The 24,231-nt window shown below is 36.1% G+C and overlaps 5 protein-coding genes across 6 annotated transcripts; 4 read left to right on the top strand and 1 right to left on the bottom strand.

Moving 5' to 3' along the window:
* Positions 1-2,046: 2,046 nt before the first annotated feature.
* cldnb (claudin b) lies at positions 2,047-3,236 on the top strand. The gene has a single exon (XM_067376702.1). It carries the CDS (start codon positions 2,124-2,126, stop codon positions 2,769-2,771), a length of 648 nt encoding a protein of 215 aa, XP_067232803.1. The 5' UTR covers positions 2,047-2,123; the 3' UTR covers positions 2,772-3,236.
* A 3,607-nt stretch (positions 3,237-6,843) lies between these two features.
* Positions 6,844-7,563, top strand: LOC137013094 (claudin-4). The gene has a single exon (XM_067376703.1). It carries the CDS (start codon positions 6,928-6,930, stop codon positions 7,561-7,563), a length of 636 nt encoding a protein of 211 aa, XP_067232804.1. The 5' UTR covers positions 6,844-6,927.
* A 942-nt stretch (positions 7,564-8,505) lies between these two features.
* On the bottom strand, positions 8,506-9,339 carry cldn29 (claudin 29). The gene is given in 3 exon segments (XM_067377037.1): positions 8,506-9,187; positions 9,189-9,235; positions 9,238-9,339. Coding segments are annotated over 3 exon segments (612 nt in total). The 3' UTR covers positions 8,506-8,724.
* Positions 9,340-14,176: 4,837 nt separating this feature from the next.
* On the top strand, positions 14,177-19,098 carry LOC137013255 (claudin-like protein ZF-A89). Of its 2 annotated transcripts, none has more exons than XM_067376934.1 (2): positions 14,177-14,689; positions 18,116-19,098. In XM_067376934.1, exons 1-2 carry the CDS (start codon positions 14,181-14,183, stop codon positions 18,675-18,677), a joined length of 1,071 nt encoding a protein of 356 aa, XP_067233035.1. In that variant the 5' UTR covers positions 14,177-14,180; the 3' UTR covers positions 18,678-19,098. The 2 variants fall into 2 exon arrangements, with proteins under 2 accessions (XP_067233035.1, XP_067233036.1); XM_067376935.1 differs by lacking the exon at positions 14,177-14,689 and adding an exon at positions 17,775-17,785 and having other exon boundaries at positions 18,119-19,098.
* A 1,994-nt stretch (positions 19,099-21,092) lies between these two features.
* Positions 21,093-22,867, top strand: LOC137013257 (claudin-4-like). Its single transcript, XM_067376937.1, has one exon. It carries the CDS (start codon positions 21,184-21,186, stop codon positions 21,814-21,816), a length of 633 nt encoding a protein of 210 aa, XP_067233038.1. The 5' UTR covers positions 21,093-21,183; the 3' UTR covers positions 21,817-22,867.
* Positions 22,868-24,231: the final 1,364 nt, after the last annotated feature.

The raw sequence follows: 24,231 nt of genomic DNA on the forward strand, positions 1-24,231 counted from the left end.
CTACCTGGGACATCATTAACCTTACAATCAATCTTCAGTTTATAATTATAAGACTATCCCCATCCTGCATGCTTTCTGTATTTACTTAAATTCTGAGGACATTTTTCTGTTTTTTACACAACACAAAATATAGGTTAGAAAAATATCAACTATATATATATATATATATATATATATATATATATATATATATATATATATATATATATATATATATCCTTTTTATATCCTTTATATATATATATATATATATATATATATATATATATATATATATATATATATATATATATATATATATATATATATACAGCTATGGAAAAAATTAAGAGACCACTCCAAGTTCAGAAATCAATGTTAAGTGGTCTCTTAATTTTTTCCATAGCTGTATATATCCTTTTTAAATCTTTTATATTTGTTGTTTACAGTAACACCATCAGTACTTATTTTATTAGAACAGCGCTTATATATATAATTGACCTTTTATTCTTCTATTATTTTATTGTCAGTTAAACAGGCTTGTTGCTGCGACGATCTGTGATGAGTTCAGTCTTGCCCAGACAAAGTGTCAACATTCACCTGTGTTCCAGCAGAAACCGGTTTGACCAGTTCAGGTGGGTACAGGTGCATTTGGGCTGCTCCTCCCCCATGGCGTCAGGGAATTCTTGAGAAATAGCTGCCATGGCAATCACTAACATGCTGAGTAAGACACTAAGTAAATATAGCATATTTGTCACATTTGTGTCACATCCAGAAGCAAAAAGTTTTTCTTGAGAAATCTTTGACCTGAACAGAGTGAGAAGAGATAACGGTCAGTGCTCCACAACCAACGGAAAACATTCCAAAAATCTCCACGTCTGCTCTATTGTGTCATATGAAACCATCTGCCATTTTCTTGATACTTTGTAGACCATGAAGGAGAGCAAACCACAAACTTAAACAGAAAAATTACTTTACTGTGTTTTCCTGGAATAAAATCCCCTATACATTGTAAAATAATATTTGTCGAAATTGTTATTAATAATAATAATAATATATATATATATATATATATATATATATATATATATATATATATATATATATATATATATATATATATATATATATTATTATTATTATTAATAACAATTTCGACAAATATTATTTGTGTATTTATATTAACAAATATTATTTATATGTGTATTTTAAGTATGTTTTACAAGAAAATACTACTTCAGTCTTTCATCTTCAAAATTTCATGTTTAATTCAGTGTGCTGCTATATTTTTCTTAATTCTAATATATATATATTAAATATATATATATATATATATATATATATATATGTGTGTGTGTATATATATATATATATATATATATATATATATATATATATATATATATATATATATATTCACTATATATTATATCTATTTGTCTATTTTATATAATTGTTATTTTAATTATGAAATTAGATTATTAAAATATATAAGTTTTGTAATTAAAGTAATATCATTTAAAACAGAATAAAATTATTTTAAAATAAAATGTATACATTAATGTAATTTTGTAATTTAATGAATTAATACATTTTATATTAGTTTATATTAATTTAAATTTATTATTAGTTTGTTTAGTGATGAATTTCGACTGCCAGCAATTTTATTTGACATCATCCCACAACATTTTCCAAAAATAGTTCCAGTACATTGTGTATGTTTTGTTTTGTTTTTTCCTGAAAAAATGATAATGTGATCACTTCCTGTCAAGGGCACTTCCTGTCTTATATCACTGTCCCTTAATTCTATCAAAAAGGCATTTTTTCTTAATAGTGCAGTACACATGTTTTTAATCTATTTTACTGACCCCTCCATAGATTTTATTAAATAGATATTTTAATTTCGAAGTGTAAAAAAATAGAGAAACCCATATAAGGTAAACAAGCAAGGCAGTGACTCATTCTTGACTAGGTTCAGTCGCATCACTTGAAGTAACGACAAAACCTGCAGAGCGGGTCATTCGTCAGAAGTCCCGCCCCCAAATTCACAGGGACTTTAAAGCATCAGCACACACCCTCTGTGACATTCTCCTGTAAGCAGTGCAAAGAGAGCCTCCTCAAGAGACGAAAGAGAGACAAAGATAATGGTGTCTGCTGGGCTTCAATTACTGGGCACTGCCCTGGCCATCATAGGATGGATCGGAGCCATTGTGGTCTGCGCTATGCCCATGTGGAAAGTTACAGCCTTCATTGGCAATAACATTGTCACGGCACAGACTTCATGGGAGGGAATCTGGATGAGCTGCGTCGTACAGAGCACCGGACAGATGCAGTGTAAGGTCTACGACTCCATGCTGGCCCTCAGCTCAGACCTTCAGGCTGCCCGCGCTCTCACCGTCATTGCCATCGTGATTGGGATCCTGGGCATCATGCTAGCGATGGCTGGCGGCAAATGCACCAATTGCGTTGAGGACGAGAGCTCCAAAACCAAGGTCGGTATCACTGCCGGTGTGATTTTCATCATAGCTGGGGTGCTGTGTCTGATCCCGGTGTGCTGGACGGCCAACACCGTCATCCAGGACTTCTACAACCCCTTGGTGAACTCAGCACAGAAGAGAGAGCTGGGAGCAGCACTTTACATCGGCTGGGGGGCCGCCGCCCTGTTGATCATCGGGGGAGCTTTGCTCTGCTGCAACTGCCCACCAAAAGAGGAAACAGGAAAATACACAGCCAAATACAATGCTACCCCTCGCTCTGATGCCTCTGCACCCTCTGGCAAAAACTTTGTGTAAATGATCAACTCTAAAATGGACTCTACAGTGCCTAATGTTTACAGTCTTGGTTTGTCCAGGATGTAGCGGCTCAAAAAGAGTTTGCAGCAGGTATCATGAGGATTTGAAAGCAGTCAATGAAACGCTGATGCTACAAGGTTTCTAAATATTTTCAATATATATATATATATTCAACACAAAGACAACAAGGACAAGTGGGAACCACGTAAAAAAAAAAAAACTGGTTAAAGGAGACTAATCTGGAAATCTGTCTCATTTAAGTATGATCAAATGTTCCTCAGTACTGTGGTTATTTTAAATGTGTCATGTGTTGTTGTTTTTTTTTTTTTAAAAATGTATTTTCATTTTTTTCAAGTATTTTTAAATGTTTATAATTTTGTATATATTACTGTTTTGTACTGGAAAAAGCTTTTTTTTCTGATATAAACTTCTGTCCAAATGAAAAAATAAAAAATGTTTGTATCACACCTGTCTTTTGGAGTGTTTGTCAACTGTATTGAATGCATTTGCATGGGCGTTAACATGGGTGTTGTATTACAGCCCTCCATTGTGTCACCCACCCTGTGGCACTTTAGAGATTTCAAAACATTCTCAATGTACAAAACATTCTCAAAGGGAGTTGTCAAAAAGTAAATCCAAAACAGGTGTGGTTTTTCAAGTCCACCTTTAGAGCCATGTATATAATCAGACAAGACTAAACACGATTTGAGGTTTGGCTTGTGTTTACTCAGAGCTGCTAGTAATTAGACAAATTATGAACCTGTTTTTTTTTCAACAAAAATTAATTTTGAAAGTCAGTAGCAACCTGGGGTGTGCATTTTTCACATATTGTACATGGTGGTGATTTTGTACGAATTCACATGACGTGAGCAACGTAAGCACGAAGGTTCATGTCTAAACCCGTCCGAGGGCCGTAAGCAGACTAGTGATCGACCGATATTGATTTTTTTATAACCGATACCGATTATTTGCATGTTTATGTACCCGATAACCAATATGCAGAACCGATATTTATTTACTGTTATACTTCTGTTTTTGACAATTATTACAACACAAATGAGCTGAACAAACCATTTTATTTATAACAATCACTCCCTCCTTGCATACAAAAAAAAAAAAAAAACTTTACTGAATAATATTATCTGGAATATATAACATTGTCAGGAAAGTAACAAACAAAACAGCATACATCATTGCATTTTCCAACTAGTGTTATTAATTATTATGTTTTGTCGGTCTAGATCATGAAATGCTTTCTGACAAAGTGCTGTAACTTATCTATGCATTTACACAAAACTATAAATTGGGCTACTCAACCACGATCGCGTGTGGAGATAATAAATTTCCACAGAGCTGCATTTATTTAGATTTGTATTAACTAAATAATGGTTATTTAGTAAATCAAATGATTATATAATCTAATAAAGTTAAACAGCACTTGTCAGTTGGCATTTTATGATCTAAATTTAATCTAACGTTAAATCATGAAATGCCAACTGACAAAGTGCTGTTTGACTATAACTTAATCAACCGCGATCGCGCATGGAGATAATAAATAATTTATTTCCACAAAGCGGTAGGCTATATTTATATGTGTATTAGCGAAATAATTGTTATGTAGTAAATGATAATATAATCTAGGGTGTTTAAACAAGATAATCTTGTCAAAAGTTTCATTCAGTGGCCGTGCTTAAGCCTCCTGTTCATCCGTCAGTTGCTAAGCAAATGAACGAACTTTTTCTTCTAGACTAACGGTGAGCAAATACAACAGACAGAGAATTAAATTCAGCGCTTTTATTTTCAACATGCACTCATTCACGTGTTTTATTTAATTAATGTAAAGTTACGTCTTTATTGGGGCAGGACATGACGAATTACACTACGTGACTCAATGAGTTAGTCTCAATTGTTTAGAAACAAGCTGCATAAATTAACTATATCAGGAATTTATGTCTCAGATCTCATTTGTGCATGTCTGTTATGTTAAATAAAGTTGATTAATTAAAGCAAACCAAGTAGAACATATACTTTACCCGTGCACTGAGTTGTTGTTGACTGATCTCCTCAGACGGAGGAAGTCTCAAAACGGCCACAAGATGGTGCCGTAAATCGGCGAATCCGATATTACAAAACCGATACCCGATTATGGAAAAATGCTTAAATATCGGGAAAATATCGGTAAACCGATACATCGGTCGATCACTAAAGCAGACCGTAGGAAAATGTACAAATGAGATCATACAAATTCATAAAATTGATCTATCTATCTATCTATTATGGATGTAACAGTACATGTATTCATCCCTGAACCAAACGGTGTGGACGTCACGGTTCGGTTCATGCAGTTAGACGATGAATACAGTCAGTCACAGGCAATCTACACTCCAATCCATAAGGGGGCGTGTGTGGTAATACAACACTGTTTGCTAACCGCCACAACAGGACAAAAAAGAAGAAGACGAACAGTACACATATGAATGACCGCTTGAAAACAGTTCCTCCAGATAGAGCATACTCGTCGAATGCGTCTTTCTGTGCTCATGGACAAAGGAGTACATTTTGAAAGGCTTGCGCACTCAAAATGAAGTGGACCACGGAAAATTATGTATAGGAGGGCTTAAGCTTTGAATGTTTAAAAATAGTGGTGCAAATTGTAACACTCTTAATGCATGTTTTATTTTTCATTTCATTTTCATTTTTCATTATTTGGCCTTTTATAACATGATATGCTTTTCAGTTTTGTAGCAGATTGTGACCAAATACCTTTTGTTTTTTATTGGCCCTGGAAAAAAATATGACCTATGCAAGAGTGCATTCTCTTGCTTAATGCTTAATACCAATACCAACTACTTCATAAATTTGCATTACTGTCTGTTATGAAAATAAATAAAAAGAAACCTAGCATTGTTGATTTGTTGCTTTTTCTGGTAAAACTTTAGGGTCTAATTCTCAACTAACTAGTTGCTTATATGCATAGTACTAAGATATTGGCTGTACTTATAAAGCACATATTAATGCTTTATTCTGCATGACCTTATTCTACATAGCTTAATCCTACCCCATAAATAAACTTAACAACCTTACTTACTAATGAGCAGTAATTAGGGGTTTATTGAAGCAGAAGTTCAGTTCCATTTTGGTACAAATAGGAAAAATGGTCACACTTTGACCCCAAAACCAAGGTATACCGAACCGTGACTTCAGTGTACCATTACACCCCAAATATATATATATATATATTTTTTTTTTCAATACTTTTTGCAAACTCCACCACACAAGTCTTCTTCTATAATGCCTGATGAGTTTGGAGAACACCTGACAAGAGATCAGAGACCATTCCTTCATACAGAATCTCTCCAGATCCTTCAGATTCCCAGTTCCATGTTGGTGCATCTGGCCCATTATAAGATTTCTAGAAAAAGCAGTCAGGTTTTGATTTTTTTTATCAGTTAGTATTTGCTAAAACAGCAATAGATTTAACCGTGGGCATAGGGTACTTTATATACCACCATCTGGTGGGTTTGCTGCCAAAACGCTCAATTTTTAGTTTCATCTGACCATAGAAGCCGGTCCTGTTTTTTTGTTTTTGTTTTGTTTTTTATGAGCGAGAAGAATTTTTCTTGAACCCTCCCAAAACCCTCCCACTTGGGCGGTGCTGTGTGAATTTTTTAGGCTTTCTGACTTCAAGACTCAACTAATCTTTTCAATTCTCCAGCTGTGATCCTTGGAGAGTCTTTGTCCACTCAAAATCTCCTCCTCACTGTGCATTAGGACAGTACAGACACATGTCATCCTTTAGAGATATTTTACTCATAAGAATTTCTAAGGGTACCATTAATTGTGTCCAATGTCTATACAAACAACAAAAAGATTTTTTTTTATTTATGACACAAAATACTCATAATAATGTGAAGCTATTTCACCAGTACACATTTTTAGTTCTCTTTTTTTTATCATTTAGACTGCCAGATGGTTTCTCAAGTTATCTAGCTGTATACACCTCACACAATAGTCAAAGAATATCAAATGTCTGGTTCTCTTTTCGCTTCTTTTTATGTTAGAACTCCGCCCAAGGTTTGCGGCTATATAAAACCCTTACAATTAAAACTCAGACACTTTGCGCAATCATCCATGAAGTGACCTGTGTCCGGCAACAATGGCATCTCAAGGCATCCAGATCATGGGCATCATGCTTGCCATGGTAGGCTGGTTGGGGGCCATCTTCACCTGTTGCATGCCAATGTGGAGGGTCACGGCCTTTGTTGGAGCAAATATCGTCACAGCACAAATCATCTGGGAGGGTTTGTGGATGAGCTGTGTCGTGCAGAGCACCGGACAGATGCAGTGTAAGGTCTACGACTCAATGTTGGCCCTATCACAAGATCTGCAGGCTTCCAGAGCCATGGTTGTCATCTCCATCATGGCAGGCGTCTTTGGATTCTTGATGGCTGTGGTCGGAGGAAAGTGTACCAACTGCTTGGAGGACGAAACAGTCAAAGCCAGAGCGTGCATCGTCTCAGGTGTGGTTTTAATTATCGCTGGCTTTCTCCTCCTGATACCTGTGTGCTGGTCTGCCCACACTCTTGTCAGGGACTTCTACAACCCTTTAGTAACAGCATCCCAGCGGCGGGAGCTGGGAGCCTGTCTCTACATAGGCTTGGGATCTGGGGGCCTCTTGGTGCTGGGTGGTGGGCTTCTTTGTTGGAATTGCCCGTCCAATGACAACGGGCCCTACACGGCAGCCAAACACACCCATAGAAGATCTGTGACCCCAGCAATGGATTACGTGTGAGAAAATGAGCATAACCTGAAGATATGTGGCAAGTACTGTGCAAAATGACTCATTGCAGATGTCACGCAAATTACCATGACACTCGTTAAATGCTTGAAAATGACTGAATGAATATGAGTTCACAACTGTTTATTTACAATAAAAATTGTTTGTGTGACTGACCATGAAATACAGATTTTTTCTTTTACACACATGTAAACACTCCTCACTTAACCATTCCACAGCTGCTTTTTGTGCTGGTGCTTTTTACCAATGCACACAAAGGATAAGTTATTTTCATTGTCAAGGAGAAACACTTTGCCCCCCAGCAAAATTAAACAAGCTCAAGCATTAACAGAGCCTTGCTACACGCGTTTTAATCAAGCATATGAGCACTCTGTCCAGGAATTATAGAAATATATGACAAATAAATGATGTTTTTGTGGGTCAACGACAAGTAAAGATGTCTATAGAGATTATAAAAGGAGAACATTTTCAAAATCCATTTGGCCATGACTGAATTCATGTTGGTTACATTATTATTTAATGTTTGATAACACTTAAAAATATTAGGCTGTGGTATAACCATCAAGTAAAAGGTACTTTTCTTGCACATAAAATAGACCTACATTTGAGTTTATGTAAGATTATTAATATAAATTATTTTTTCAAGTATGATGATTTTGACCAGAACATAAAAATGAGATGTTAAAAAAATAAAATGAATGACCTTTACACACAGAGAGTCATCAGAGTCTAAAGGGGTTAAATGCCATTCTTACATACATGCAACATACACTTTAAATTGGTGGATTGTTTTCCCCATTTTTAATATTACTGCTTATATATATATATATATATATATATATATTTTTTTTATTTTTTTTATTTTTTTTTATTTTTATTTTATTTTTTTTTTTTTTATTGAAAGCATAGACTAATGCCAAAATCTCTGAACAGTCACCAAGCTCTGCACACACATAAATGATCAAAATAACAGAAATTGACAATATATCCATCATAGAAGAGATGTTAATAGGCCTGTTTTAATTTGTATTAAAATACATTTCTTGTTTTTAATTAGAGACAAAAGTGTAAAAGTGTCCATTATAAACCTTGAGTAAAATACAAAAAAAAAAAAAAAGCAACAGGCAAAAGTTCTGATGTTCTTTTAAATGTTCTTTATACACTTTCTTTTTCCGAGACGTTTGATTTTGGTGCCGGGTTTTTGGCGTCTTTCGACGGACACTGACAGCAGAGTATCGCGCCTCCAGTGAGCAGCAGCCCTGCGGCAGCCCAGCCCACGTAGAGCGACGCCCCGAGCTCCCGTCTCTGCCAGTCCGTCAGGAGCGGGTTGTAGAAATCCCGGACGATGGTGTTCGCCGACCAGCAGACTTGTGTGAGACACAGCAGTCCGGCGATTATGATAAACGCCTCCGCAGATATGACAACTCTTGCTTTGGCGGTTTTGTTCTCGATACAGGTGTTACATTTCGCCCCTACAAGCGCCAGGAGAATGCCGACGACAGAGAGCAAGATGGAAATTACGAGCAAAGCGCGCGCGACTTGCAGGTCCACAGGCAGCGCGAGCATTGAAACGTACACTTTGCACTCCATGTGCCCCGTGCTCTGTATCACAGACCGTCCAAATGATCTGCGCCGTCACGAGGTTTCTGCCGATGAAGGCTGTAACCTGGCTGTAACCTTCCACATCGGAAGGGCGCAGGTCAAGATAGAGCCCAGTAACCCAACAAATGACAGGGCAACCCCTTATATCTGCAGCCCTAAAGATGCCATGGCTCTTCTTGTATCGTCACCCCTTTCGCAAAACTTTACCGTCTGAGAGGGACTTGTATGCAAATGATCCCACTTACACATCGGGGTGGGATTTGAAGAAACGAAGTGGGGTTAAGAAAAGAGAGACGTTGTTTTGCCCCGTTTATTTATTTATTGGTGCACTGTAAAAAAAATCCCGTTGTTTCTACGGAAAAATACCGGCAGCTGTGGTTACCAGAACAATACTGTAAAAATGACATCAAACCGTAAACATACTTACGGAGTTACATGTGAATTTTACATTTTAAATCTGTTAAATTTACAGTAAAATAACGTATTTCATTAACTGATATAATGTTAATTTACCAACCTAATGAAGTACTAATATCTGTTTTGTACCTTTATAATACACTGACAGTCACCAAACACAGTGGTGATAAGAGTCACATGATGAATCAAAGTTCATCACAAGCAGCTTTTCCACAAGCTGAGAAGCACAATACTAATATATAGAAGGTGCACACAGTGTCATTCACACACACACTAAACACCATCATGGTAACATGCATGACATTTTATAAATGCAATAAACATTAATTTAACAACATTAGATGTAACATAAAACCCTAATGTACATAACTGATTAGAAAAAAATGAGAAAAACTAAGAAGAAACGGATTTATTTCAACAAAAATATATCAAATGTGAAGTATCACGCAGGGAATTGTGGGAATGTAAATATACGGTTTTTCACTGTAAATTTTACAATGAATTGTTATTTTTCACTTCCAAAAACTGTGAATTTAACGGTATTTTACCGTAAAATTACATTAAATGTACCATTAGATCTATTACAGTTATTCACCGTATATAGTACGGAAACTTTCTGTAAACCAATCAACAGTTTTTCACCGCAGCATTTTTACAGTCTTTTACTGTTAAAATCACGGTCATTTTTTACAGTGTGAACTTTGGGTCTCTTTTGGTCATTTGAACTTAAAGCAGAACTAAGTAACTTTTTTTACCTTCATAAAAAGTTTACTAAGTCCTTACGATGGTTAGTTGACTTGTAGTGGTGTGTTTGAGGCATACACTAACCCCCTCTGGCACGTCTAGGCCAGAATACAGCACTTGCAAGTTGAGTTGCGCCGACCCGACACAACCTCGCCTCATGTTCACGTGCACGCGAGAGTGACAAAATGCTTTAGGGTAATTCAAAAACAATGTATATATTATGACTTTATAAGACAATTTCGAAAATTACCCACCTCCATCGAGTGTACTGTATTTGCAAATTACCCACCTCCTCTTTCTTGTACTGTATTTGCAAAACTACTGCGCTGTTGAGCGTTGTAGTCGTTGTAGTCCAGAGCTGCGCTTGGAGTATTTACGACAGTGTGATTCACTGAAGGAAACTGTAGGGTAGCTTCGCGAATCTTGCTGAGTTCTGCTTTAATATAGCCTACTTCACAGCCCTTGATGTGTTTATGCATGATGCAATGGAAAATCTAAATATTTCATAAAATCTTAAAAGATTCTTTTCACACTAATTTGTATACAGGAACATTCTTTCATTCTTGAATTGTTTTCTGAAAGTCAGGAACACCTCAAATTATGCCTATTTTGATTACATTATATGGTGGAAATTATATTAATGGAAATTCTAAGCATTTTTTTTTTTTTTAAATAAAATGTCAGACTCTTTTGTTTTTTGGCTAATTTCATAATGAACATTTATCTATCATAAATAAAACTAAAAAATAGCCTATTTTCACACATTTTGCATCATGTGACAAAATTAGTAGGCTACAGCTTGATGCGCAAAAAAAAAGCAATAAAAGTATATTCTGATAATTACCTTGCCTTTTTCTATGCTGTCTTCACAGACCTGATGTATTGCATATCAAGCTCTTCACTGACACTGTTGTCTCCTACACTTGTGAAAAAGAACTTTATAGGGGCAAAATTGTTAGTTGTGACTTGTGGGTGTGGTAATTTTTTTCTTTTACAAAATTGTGATTATAATATTATTAAAATGTTTTAACAATGATAAACAAATAATCTAAATATTCATGATGAGACAATCATTTTAACTGTTTAACTGTATCTTTTTTATCATGTATGAAAGATCTCATCATATATTTTCAAAAAAGAAATACATGTTTTTGTAATTAATTACTCTTACTTTAATTAATTACTCTTTCTTATCCTTGTGGCAAAATAACTTTTGCCACAAGGATAAGAAAGTTAACAATTTTGGTTTTCAAAAAAGCAAACAACATTCTTAATGTGTAAATAACAATTCATATTAAATACAAAAATAATAGGAACTCAAATCTTTCCAGAAAAGTGATAAAACATTACATGAGAAAAATAAATGACAAATATCTTCTTTTTTACAGAAGGTGCATATATCAGCTCCATCACAAAATTTATTAAAAAAGAAAAACAAATATCACATGGTCCTAAGTATTCAGACCCTTTGCTGTGACACTCATATATTTAACTCAGGTACTGTCCATTTCTTCTGATCATCCTTGAGATGGTTCTACACCTTCATTTGAGTCCAGCTGTGTTTGATTATACTGATTTGACTTGATTAGGAAAGCCACACACCTGTCTATATAAGACCTTACAGCTCACAGTGCATGTCAGAGCAAATGAGAATCATGAGGTCAAAGGAATTGCCGCACTTCAGGTTCCTAAGAGCACAGTGGCCTCCATAATCCTTAAATGGAAGACGTTTGGGACGACCAGAACCCTTCCTAGAGCTGGCCGTCCGGCCAAACTGAGTTATCAGGGAAGAAAAGAAGAGGTAAAGAAGAACCCAAAGATCACTGTGGCTGAGCTCCAGAGATGCAGTCGGGAGATGGGAAAAAGTTGTAGAAAGTCAACCATCACTGCAGCCCTCCACCAGTCGGGGCTTTATGGCAGAGTGGCCCGACGGAAGCCTCTCCTCAGTGCAAGACACATGAAAGCCCGCATGGAGTTTGCCAAAATGGTGAGAAATAAGATTCTCTGGTCTGATGAGACCAAGATAGAACTTTTTGGCCTTAATTCTAAGCGGTATGTGTGGAGAAAACCAGGCACTGCTCATCACCTGTCCAATACAGTCCCAACAGTGAAGCACGGTGGTGGCAGCATCATGCTGTGGGGGTGTTTTTCAGCTGCAGGGACAGGACGACTGGTTGCAATCGAGGGAAAGATGAATGCAGCCAAGTACAGGGATATCCTGGACGAAAGCCTTCTCCAGAGTGCTCAGGACCTCAGACTGGGCCGAAGGTTTACCTTCTAACAAGACAATGACCCTAAGCACACAGCTAAAATAACAAAGGAGTGGCTTCACAACAACTCCGTGACTGTTCTTGAATGGCCCAGCCAGAGCCCTGACTTAAACCCAATTGAGCATCTCTGGAGAGACCTAAAAATGGCTGTCCACCAACGTTTACCATCCAACCTGACAGAACTGGAGAGGATCTGCAAGGAGGAATGGCAGAGGATCCCCAAATCCAGGTGTGAAAAACTTGTTGCATCTTTCCCAAAAAGACTCATGGCTGTATTAGATCAAAAGGGTGCTTCTACTAAATACTGAGCAAAGGGTCTGAATACTTAGGACCATGTGATATTTCAGTTCTTCTTTTTTACTAAATCTGCAAAAATGTCAACAATTCTGTGTTTTTCTGTCAATATGGGGTGCTGTGTGTACATTAATGAGGGAAAAAATGAACTTAAATGATTTCAGCAAATGGCTGCAATATAAAAAAGAGTGAAACATTTAAGGGGGTCTGAATACTTTCCGTACCCACTGTATGGTAATGTTTTCCTTCACTGAATGTTATCTAACTTGGAACTCCCCAAAAAATCCCCTTTTGGAGAAATTGAGTTTCGAGATTGAGAAAGTTGAGGAATAAATTTATTCTAGTGAAACACCTCCCAAACATAACTGTGAGTTGTTTTGAGCATGACTCATGGGAAAGGGAAGCTTTCATTAGACATATTAATCCATCAGGAATCACCTTTATAAGAGTTCTTTAAATGGAACAGGACATTGATAGATATTCATAAAACATTCATAAGATAACAAATCACCATTAGAGTTTAATAGATCAGCAACAAAAATTATGTTTTTATTAAACCATTTATCAAAGAAGACTGATCTATTTCTAATCTAAGATGGTTTTGTGGGGGAAAAAGTTGTGGTTGTAAACAAGTTTCCAGGCTAACAAAGCTTGTTGATGAAATCTGGCCAGTTTAACAGGTAATTTACCAGTGGAGTAGCCTAATTGCATTTCATCAAAAAAAGAAAGGCCACCTACTCTATTAAATATATTATTAGGGATAAAATACCACATAAAATCTGACCCAAGCAAACATCTTTTTAACCAATTAATTTTAAATGTATTGTTAGTAATTGTAACTCTCTGTATCTGTATATATTCAAGTGATTTTATGACAACGGAGCAGCAGCAAGCGCATGACCTTGGCATAAAGTGCAAGCCTATTTATATTTTTATTATATTTAAAAAAAAAACAAAAAACAAAAGAATTTTACATGCATGAATTAAATTATTAAGTTCTTTAAGCAAATACATTATGTATGTTATTTTTTTTTAAATGGCTTTAAAAAAATGTCCCACCCACAAATTACGCAAATGTCCCCATGTTCATCGTCCTTGTTAGTAACTTCAAATGCTTGTTGGTAATCTAAATGAGTCTGAAAGCAATTAGTAGGAAAGAGCGGGAAATCCTCAGCAGCTGCATCAAATCACATTGTTTACAAACCGCGCCTCTAAAAAGCCACTATAAAAAAACCGTATCGTTCATTTGTGTGATATTCTGATTTTTGCACGCACAATAACGTAATGGCATCTGCTGGACTTCAGATTTTGGCCACTGCCCTCGCGGTTATTGGCTGGTTGGGAGATATCATTATCTGCGCACTCCCCATGTGGAAGGTTACGGCGTTTATTGGCACTAACATCGTGACCGCGCAGATCTTCTGGGAAGGCCTCTGGATGAGCTGCGTGCAGCAGAGCACAGGTCAGATGCAATGCAAGGTCTACGACTCCATGTTGGCGCTACCGCAAGATCTCCAGGCCGCTCGTGCTCTTGTTATCATCTCCATCCTCGTGACCTTCCTGGGAATTCTTCTGGCCGTCGCTGGAGGCAAGTGCACCAACTGCATTGACGACCGGGACGCCAAGGCCAAAGTAGGGGTCGCAGCCGGGGTGTTCTTCCTGGTGGGCGGTATTCTCTGTCTGATCCCGGTCTGCTGGTGCGCGAACACCGTCATCCGAGACTTCTACAACCCCGTCCTGTCTGAGGCTCAGAAGCGGGAGCTGGGAGCGTCGCTGTTCATCGGATGGGGCGCGTCTGGTCTGCTGCTTATCGGAGGTGCGCTTCTCTGTTGCCAGTGCCCGAAGAGTGAGGATCGTGGTTACTCCGTGAAGTACTCCGCTCCGAGGTCTGCTCCAGGGGCCTATGTGTGAAACTCAGACTTTCTGGACTAATGACGAGTTCTCCTGTTTGTAAAGGAAGAGATATGAACTTTTACTTTCTGGTTTTTCATGACTATTTTAATGTAATAAATTTCATTTTTTTTAAATGTATACCGTCTAAATGATTCCCCTTTTTTTTACAGTCTATGGTACAGGGTAATCTTTGCTCATGCTCAGTTGAGTTCGGTCTGGAATTGGCGCTAAGCTCAAGTCGCCAGGTACAACAAACTCTCCTACTCGTTGCTTCGCTTTCATGTCCTCACCGTTTTTAATCGCGTTATAGCAAACTATTCCAAACATATATATTTTTTTTTTTTCCTCTCTCGGTTAAATGAAGACTAAATTGTCGAGTGTAATGGTGACTTTGAAGTCATGCAACTGCATTTATCCTGCGTTTAGCTTATTTCTGCAGACCGTATTAAGGCTTTAATCTTAATAGTACTTCATTAAGTTTAGTTAACAAAACATGAGAAATTTAAACTTTAATTGGTCACAGAGCTTATCTTCCGCAATTAATGACCCAAAAAGGGGTTGGTCTTAAACGTTATTGTAGCTCTTCATAATGACTTTCTTCATAACATGGACGTCAGAACTATCATATTTGACTCTTGGTGACAGAATAGACTCTTTCGTCTCTTCTTTGCTTAAAGGAAAACCCATGATTTGTTTTACCCCCCCACTGTCTTAAGTGCTTTATATTTTTATATGAGTTTAGTTGGAACCATTTTATAATTCAGTTTTCCATAGCCTATCTAACTGATTTCAGGTTGCAAGATATTAAATGACCAGCTAATGTTTGCTCTTAAGTGAAAGTCAAATGGTTCATAAAGGGCGAAAGAGTGAATGCATAAAACACACTGGCTGTAACATCTCATCCAATAAACATTTACAAAGCCAAATAACCTATTTTAAGTTCTCTACTTTTTTTTTTTTTTTTTTTTTTTAATTCTAAACTTTCTGCAAATGTGGTAGGTGTGGTGGTTGCCTATTTTGCTGATTATATCTTTTGTGGCAAGATATACCAATGTTGCATGCATTCACTTAAAGGTGCCCTAGAATTAAATTTATATTGGCATACTTGAATAAGAGTTTAGTACATGGAAAAGACATACACTGAGTTTCAAACTCCATTGTTTCCTCCATCTTTTTTTTTTTTTTTTAAAAGACCTCAGAAGAACAGGCGAATCTCAACATTACACCGATTTATGTAACAGTCAGGGTGTACGCCCCCAATATTTGCATATGCCAGCCCATGATCAAGCCATTAGACAAGGGCAGAATGTCTGGATGTGCACAGCTGAATCCTCAGACTAGGTAAGCAAGCAAGGACAATAGCGAAAAATGGCAGATGGAGCAAAAATAACTAACACGATAACATATTTTTAGAGATATTTGTGAATTGTCTTTCTAAATGTTTCGTTAGCATGTTGCTAATGTACTGTTAAATGTGGTTAAAGTTACCATCGTTTCTTACTGTATTCACGGAGACGAGACTGTCATTATTTTCATTTTTAAACACTTGCAGTCTGTATAATTCATAAACACAACTTCATTCTTTATAAATCTCTCCAACAGTGTGTAATGTTAGCTTTAGCCACCCAGCATAGCCTCAAACTCATTCAGAATCAAATGTAATACATCCAAATAAATACTATACTTACATGATCCAATGTATGCATGCATGACGAACATCTTGTAAAGATCCATTTTGAAGGTTCTATTAGCTGTGTAAACTGTGTTTATGCTGTTCAAGGCAAGCGCGAGCACGAGAATTAAAGGGGCCGCAACCTATATATCGGTGCATAGTTAATGATGCCCCAAAATATGCAGTTAAAAAAATTAATTAAAAAAAATCTATGGGGTATTTTGAGCTGAAACAGACACATTCAGGGGACACCTTAAACTTATAATACATCTTTTAAAAAGAAGTTCTAGGGCACCTTTAACCTAAGTTTCACCATGAACTGTTAGCTTTTCACTTCTGCCAGTTGCATTGTGTTTACTTACATTATAATTGTATAAATTATAATACATATTAAGTCTATACAAACATCACATTATGAAAGCAATTTTGTCAATTTGTAAAGAACTCACATGAAGACATTTATTTACAAAACTATTTTACATCAAATAACATCAGTTGTTATACAAATTACAGTACTGTAAATAAAATACCAAATTTTGAAAAATTACACTTGTATTTACTTATACACTGTAAAATGTAATAAGTATAAACAAATTTAAAAAGTGTTTTGAATAACACATTGATAAATGGAAAAAGTTTTTCAGTTATACATTAATATCTCTTGGTAAACAATCCATTGTTTTGCTCGTGTCCACTCCAAACATGGCGGATATCACCCACTTCCACAGGTACAAGACCCCTCCCACCGCAAAGCGAGTGAAGATGAATGAATCACCTGAGTGTGCAAAGCATGTTTAAAACACATACAAGCATATAAAAGAATAAATTGCTACATTACTTAGAAATAGATCTGCTATTATACATATTAGAGAATGTTCTGTCTTATACGGCACTTTTATTATATTACATTTTACCGCAGATATGTTGTTTTTGACAAATTCACTATACATTAAATGTGTAGCTAACAAACATCAGGAACTACCAGGAAATTTTAGTCAATTTTAAGACAATTTCATGTTAATTATTGCTACATTATTCTGTGAGTGAACAAAAGCCGAATCATTGCCAGAAGTGGCCCAGATCTTTACAGCCAAAGTTGGGCCAGTTGCTGTGAACAGGAATGAGCCCAGCGCTTTACAGCCGTAACAAATGTACATGTGCCAGAGCGAGCTGCGCGCCACAATTGGCCCAGTTAACACACGCCGATGCCGAGTCTGAGCCGCAGGCGCCGCGGGGCATCCGAGCTTGGGCCGATTAGCTACTACATGCTATCTGGGTAGGCTTCATTAAAAATAAACAGCATTAGTTTTGGAATGACATTAGGGTGAGTTTTGGTTTTGGTTGGTTTTGGTTGAACTATTGCATTAATAAAAACAGTCAGTGTTTGCAGTGTTTTGAATTAAGGACAGCCATCACTTAAAATCGTTTGTGTACTTTTTCCATGAATATGTGGACATACTGAGTAGAAGAATCAAGTCAAGCAGGAAACTCGATACAGGTTTCCTCCCCTTGCTTTGCTTTCTCTTTGTTCAAATACCAACACCTGTGGCACAAGGAAGAGCATTCACTTTGTCAATAGTCGTTTGCTCTCACAACTACGACACTTTTCTCCCTGTTATTGCAGATGAATCGCTTGTGTTCCGTAAAAGATGAGGAGTCGACAGATCTTGGCTGTATGTCTGGCTGTGTTAGGCCTATGTGGTACTATTCTAGTATGTGCATTGCCTATGTGGAAAGTGACAGCCTTCGTGGGAGCAAACATCATTACAGCACAGGTTTTCTGGGAAGGCTTGTGGATGAACTGCGTCCTGCAGAGCACCAGCCACATGCAGTGCAAAGTGTATGACTCTGTTCTGGCTCTGACTAAAGATCTACAGGCAGCTCGGGCTTTGATTTGTGCTTCTATCGCTGTCAGTGTGGTTGCTGTTGGACTGTCGGTTGTTGGGGCCAATTGCACCAACTTCTACAGAGAAGAGCGGCTTAAAAAGGCCAACCTTGGAATAGCAGCTGGTGCAGTCTATATAGTTGCAGGTGTAACCTGCCTTGTTGCTGTCAGCTGGTCGGCGTATGTCATTATTGTGGACTTCTATAATCCTCTAGCAGAAGCGGGGAGGAAAGGAGAGCTAGGAGCTTCCATCTATGTCGGATGGGTGGCCGGTGTTCTGCTAATCGTAGGTGGTGGGCTGTTCATCAGCACATACTCCAGCAGATGTTGACCAGATGTGTTGATTAAGCCTGAAGTTAGTTAAGTGATGTGACTCTTTCCTGGAAGATGAAAAGTCTCACTGGCTCTATTTACTCTATAATGACTGTTATGTTCGTTCAAAATCAACCATGTATCAATCTTCAAGAACATCTGATCATCAAATGGATTATTTAATGACAAATTAACTTGATTTGTGTCTTAGAATATTAAAATATGTTTTTCTTAATTTAGTTTTTTAAAAAATTCTAATAATTTGAAAAAAAAAAAAAAAAAATCAAGATCTTTGGTAACCGCCACATGTCTTCAAACAATATGTTTTATGTCTATTTGTAGTGTTCTGTTTTTTGTTCAGAGATGTAGAGCTGCAATGTTTATAATTTTCAGTTTTCTATCTAATTTTTTTTTATTTTTTTTTATTTCAGATATTACTATAGCCAACTAGTATTGTTATAATATTTGATCTTTATTTTTTATAAATGTGACCAGAAAAATGTAATAAAAAATAGTTTGATCTCTTTTTAAAATATTTTAATTTGTGATCTACTTTTCTGTTGTAGAGAACACAAAGACAATACAATGAATAATTTTTGGTTTGACTATATATATATATATATATATATATATATATATATATATATATATATATATATATATATATATATATATATATATATATAAATAAAAATTCAGACATGTTTTATATTTCTTTACTAGTGGGTGCAGGACACTATAGTTCATTTATGTAAGTGAGGATAGCAAAATAAAGTAAACTGTGACATATTATACCCAAAAATTCTTCATACAGTGGACTACCAGTAAAACTGATAAAAAATTAGAACCAAAAATTATTGAGACACTTTGACCTGACCATGTTTTGCTTAAGTGTTATCTGACATAATTAAGATTCTTTTTTTTTTTCTGACACAGTTTAACTTTGAGATCTTTGTTTTAACTATAGTGAATAAACTGTATTAATGAATGGAATTTTCAAGGTGTCTGAATAAATTTTGGTTTGTGTGTGTTTTTATCTAATATATATATATATATATATATATATATATATATATATATATATATATATATATATATATATATATATATATATATGTTTAACTGAAGAATTATTCAAAGAATTATTTGAAAATGACATCCCATGAAGGTGGGTAAAACTCACTGGCTGTAATATACGGTATCATCCAATAAACATTTACACAGTGATATATGGCAACCTTTAAGAAGTTCTACTACTTCATCTTTTTCCTTTTTTTCTTTCTAAACCTCATGTAAATGTGGTAAGTGTTACTGATGTCAGTATACTGAGATGATTATATCTTTTGTGGTAAGACATAGGCTACCACTAGAAACCAAGCTCGCTTTCACAGTTATCAGCATGAACAAACTTGCAGAGAGAGACACATCATAATGTCACATATGTCTTAGTACATCATATACACCAAAATATAATATTTTTAAAATTTAAAGATTCAAACTTTCAAAGTTTGTGTGCTAATAACAGTACAGCTAGATGTGTTTCACTGAGTTGAAAGTAAACTGTTGAAGGTGGATATGTCCTGAAATGGCATTCTTTTTGCAAAGCACAATGTTAAAACAAATGTTCATACATTTTGGTTTGAGGTGCTATAAAAATGCTTACCAACCTTATAAAGTTTCACATTTATGCTTTTAAAAATTGGTCTTGTTCCCTTTCATGGCAAGGGCCTCAACAAAACATAAATTTTTTGCTTCTTATTCTGTGTCATATGTTAAAGGATGCCATCACAATACAAAATAGTTCACTTTCAAATATTTCCAAAATTGTTTAGTACTTATCAGATTTTTTTGAATTGAGGAAGGGATGGCATTTGGTCTAAAAAAACATTATAAAACTTTATAAACAGATAAACAACCCTAAAGGCTGGAATACACAACATGTTTTGCTGTTGATTTGCAGTCTAGATTAAGTCAGAGCCAGTCTGCAGATTTTGGCCAGTCAGAGTTGACTGATTTCACAGAATATCGCACATTGGGTATAATGTGCAGGCACAGATTTTAGAAAGCACATTGCTTTCATGGTGCATATTTCTGTGTGAATTTGCTGTTTATAGAATAACTGTGACCCTCAGCTATTTAGTGTATGATATCAAACAAAGTCAGTAAATGGTGCCTAGAGTTTTAAAATCTGTTTTGTAGACAGCCTTAACTATAATTTACACTGAAATAGATGTTTTAATTAATATAAGATTCTCTTCATAACACAGCCTTATAGAATTTAAAAAACAATTCTAGCTTCAGATGCAAATTCATTTGAAGGAAACTGGTTTGACAGCTTTGGCTAAACAGTGGCCATGACCAGTAGAAGGAAACAAGTCTAGCTGGAAAGACCTTAAAAACCACCCCCATATTCTTTTTGTATACAGACATACGTGAGTGTTACATATGACAATACAGAGACATAGTTAACGGCTGCTATAACGGCAACTTCCTACATTCATTCCTTCAACACAAGGTAAAGAGACATGGTGTCCGCAGGACGTCAAATCTTGGGCATCTGCCTGGCTATGATCGGCTTCTTGGGAAGCATCGTCATTTGTGGCTTGCCCAACTGGAAGGTGACAGCATTCATCGGAGCCAACATTGTGACCTCGCAGACCATTTGGGAAGGTTTATGGATGAATTGTGTGGTTCAGAGCACAGGACAGATGCAGTGTAAGGTCTATGATTCTCTGCTGGCACTTCCTCAAGATCTGCAGGGCGCCAGAGCCTTGGTGATCATCGCCATCATCGCTGGGGTGTTTGGAATCCTCCTGTGCCTCGTGGGAGGAAAATGCACCAACTTTGTGGAAGACGAAGCATCTAAAGCAAAGGTCGCTATCGCCAGCGGCATCATCTTCATCATCGCTGGAATTCTTGTCCTCATTCCCGTCTGCTGGACTGCGAATACCATAATCAGGGACTTCTACAACCCTTTGTTGGTGGACAGCCAAAGGAGGGAGCTCGGGGAATCGCTTTACATTGGCTGGGCTTCAGCCGGCTTGCTTTTCCTGGGTGGAGGTCTCCTCTGCAGCTCTTGCCCACCGAGTGAGGATGTTCCCCACAATGTGAAGTATTCTCAAGCCAGATCTGTGGACAGCAGCAAAGCTTATGTATAAAAAGTGAGATCAACTAAACAAATATGTTGAAGAGGAACTGATTTACACAGTAAGATTCTCAAATAAAAATGTCATTTTGTCAAATGAATGAAGATAATTAGGAAAAAAGGAGTATTGGAATGTGCATTGCCACAAAATATAAATACATTATGTGATCGTATTGTTTCATTGTATATTAATAAAAAAACATGCTAAGGCTGTTAAAACATTCATAAATAGGTGTGATTCTGTCACTTTTGCAGTGGCGGAGCCAGGATTTTTTCATAGGGGTGGCCAGGCAGGGGCCAGCGACCAGTCTGGGGTGGCACAGAAATTTTCATCATTTCAACATAAAAACGAGTCTGACTATAAAGTACTGAACTGTGCCTACAACACAACTGAGTACAGTTCATTTGCACTTAATTAATTGAGAATTTTTCTTTTCTTTTTTTGCGTTCCTCACTTGCAGGCATATTAATAAAGTGGCTCAATCTATAACTAAATTTCAACTTGTTCAGTCAGTTTGTTCTGGTTCTCAAAACCCCTAATAACTTGTTCTCCATCGTTGCATATCCATGGATGAGACATGCAGATAACTAAATACTGTACTTAACAAAAATTAACCAAAAATTAAACACTAAATTTCAAACTTTCCATATTGTCAAAATAAATAATTGCAACAGTTCTATCATACCTAAATTAAACTCAGTACAAGGACAAAAAATGTGTTCTCTTTTGAATTCCCATTTGCTGATGCGGAAGTCAACAGCACATAAATGCCAGAATATAAAATTAATTATTTTATGCATTTAAATGTGATAACTTTTGTTTGTACTTTATGAATAATTTTAAAATTAGCATCTTCTAAAACAAATACACAGTTCTCACATTTATTTATGCATTAAAAAATTACATATCAGTTTGTGCCTTATATTGTGATCTGGCATAGCAGAATATTTTAGTCCAGAGACATGTGACGCATATATCTCAAATAGGCCTATACATGCATGCACAGTTCTAATGCAGCTTTAATAGAAAAGTGCGCGTCTTGCAACCCCTGGCCACCCCCTGGTTCCGCCCCTGCACTTTTGATCACCGTTCTTTCCTTAAGACCTACATTACCCCATGCAGGGGTTTTGTACTGACACTTATTGTCAATGAAAAGCTTCTAGTAATATGTAACCTAGAAAAATCATGTGTATTTGGCAACAAATAGTATTGTGTATTCAAAATATTTTTGTTTAGTCTTTCATTCAACATAATTGCTCATATATTACTGTTCAAAAGTTTGTGGTGGGTAAGATTTTTTGATGTTAAAAGATGTCTCTTAAGCTCACCAACTGTTTTCTATTTTAATTCTATTTTATCAATATTGAAAACTGCTGATCTGTTTAATATTTATGTGGAAACCATGATAATTTTTTTTATTTGCAGTCATCAAACTTTGTAATTATCCAGAGGGTTATTTTCATAGTTTTACCTCAGTTAGGAACCATTATCCATATGTAGCAATGTGTACTTAATAAAAAATATAACTAAACTCAAACATTGTGACTAAGTGTGTATTTTCCCAAACAAAATATTCATAATTTTCTGAATATTCATAACTAAGCCAATAAATACTAGTAAAGAATGTTATTGCCAACACAAACATGTTCTGTTTATAAAAGTGTGCTTGAGATTCTGATGTTTTTTACAACAGGAAGAGACCGACCTCACTATTTTTTCCGGTAGGTATTTTCCACACTATGCTGTCAAGGTACAAAAAAATACTCAAAACTACTGTGTCAAATCTTAGGTATGATGATGACGACGGCAAAATCTAAATGTAATGAGCAACCTTTGCATTCTCTTCACTGTTTACCTGTAGGAAAATTGTTTCGATAAATACTCCTGTGACTCATCATATCTAGTCATCTGAAACTAAGTAAACAGGTGAGCAGCAAGATTGTGAACATGCTAACAACAATCCTGTTTCTCATTCATATATTTCATTTAGAACTTTATTTAACTTTTACAATTTATAAACTTAATTGTTAGTCCTTTAAATTAGTAAACCACACTTGCCTTCCATTTTATGTTCATCATAAATATGTAAATGACAGTAAAGTAGTGCTCATGTTGTTCCAAACTAATATTGCTTCTGTAGAACATATTTTGAGAAATGTATCAGTGTTTTTTCGTCCATACAATGAAAGTCAAAAGTCACCAAAACTCTTGGTTTCCAACATTCTTCAAAATATCTTTTATTTTTTATTAAGTCCCATGGAAAAAAAGAAAGAAAGTCATTCAAGTTCAAAACAACATGAGGGTAGAATAATTATGGCATAAATTATGAACTTTTCATGGGATACAGGATCTGCCTCATTGGTCAGATCTCAAACAGAAAAACAAAAGCGTGAGATCGAAACTGCATCTGGATACCTGAATGCACAA

This window comes from Chanodichthys erythropterus, chromosome 22 (genome assembly GCF_024489055.1).
Source record: "Chanodichthys erythropterus isolate Z2021 chromosome 22, ASM2448905v1, whole genome shotgun sequence".
Lineage (NCBI taxonomy): Eukaryota > Metazoa > Chordata > Actinopteri > Cypriniformes > Xenocyprididae > Chanodichthys > Chanodichthys erythropterus.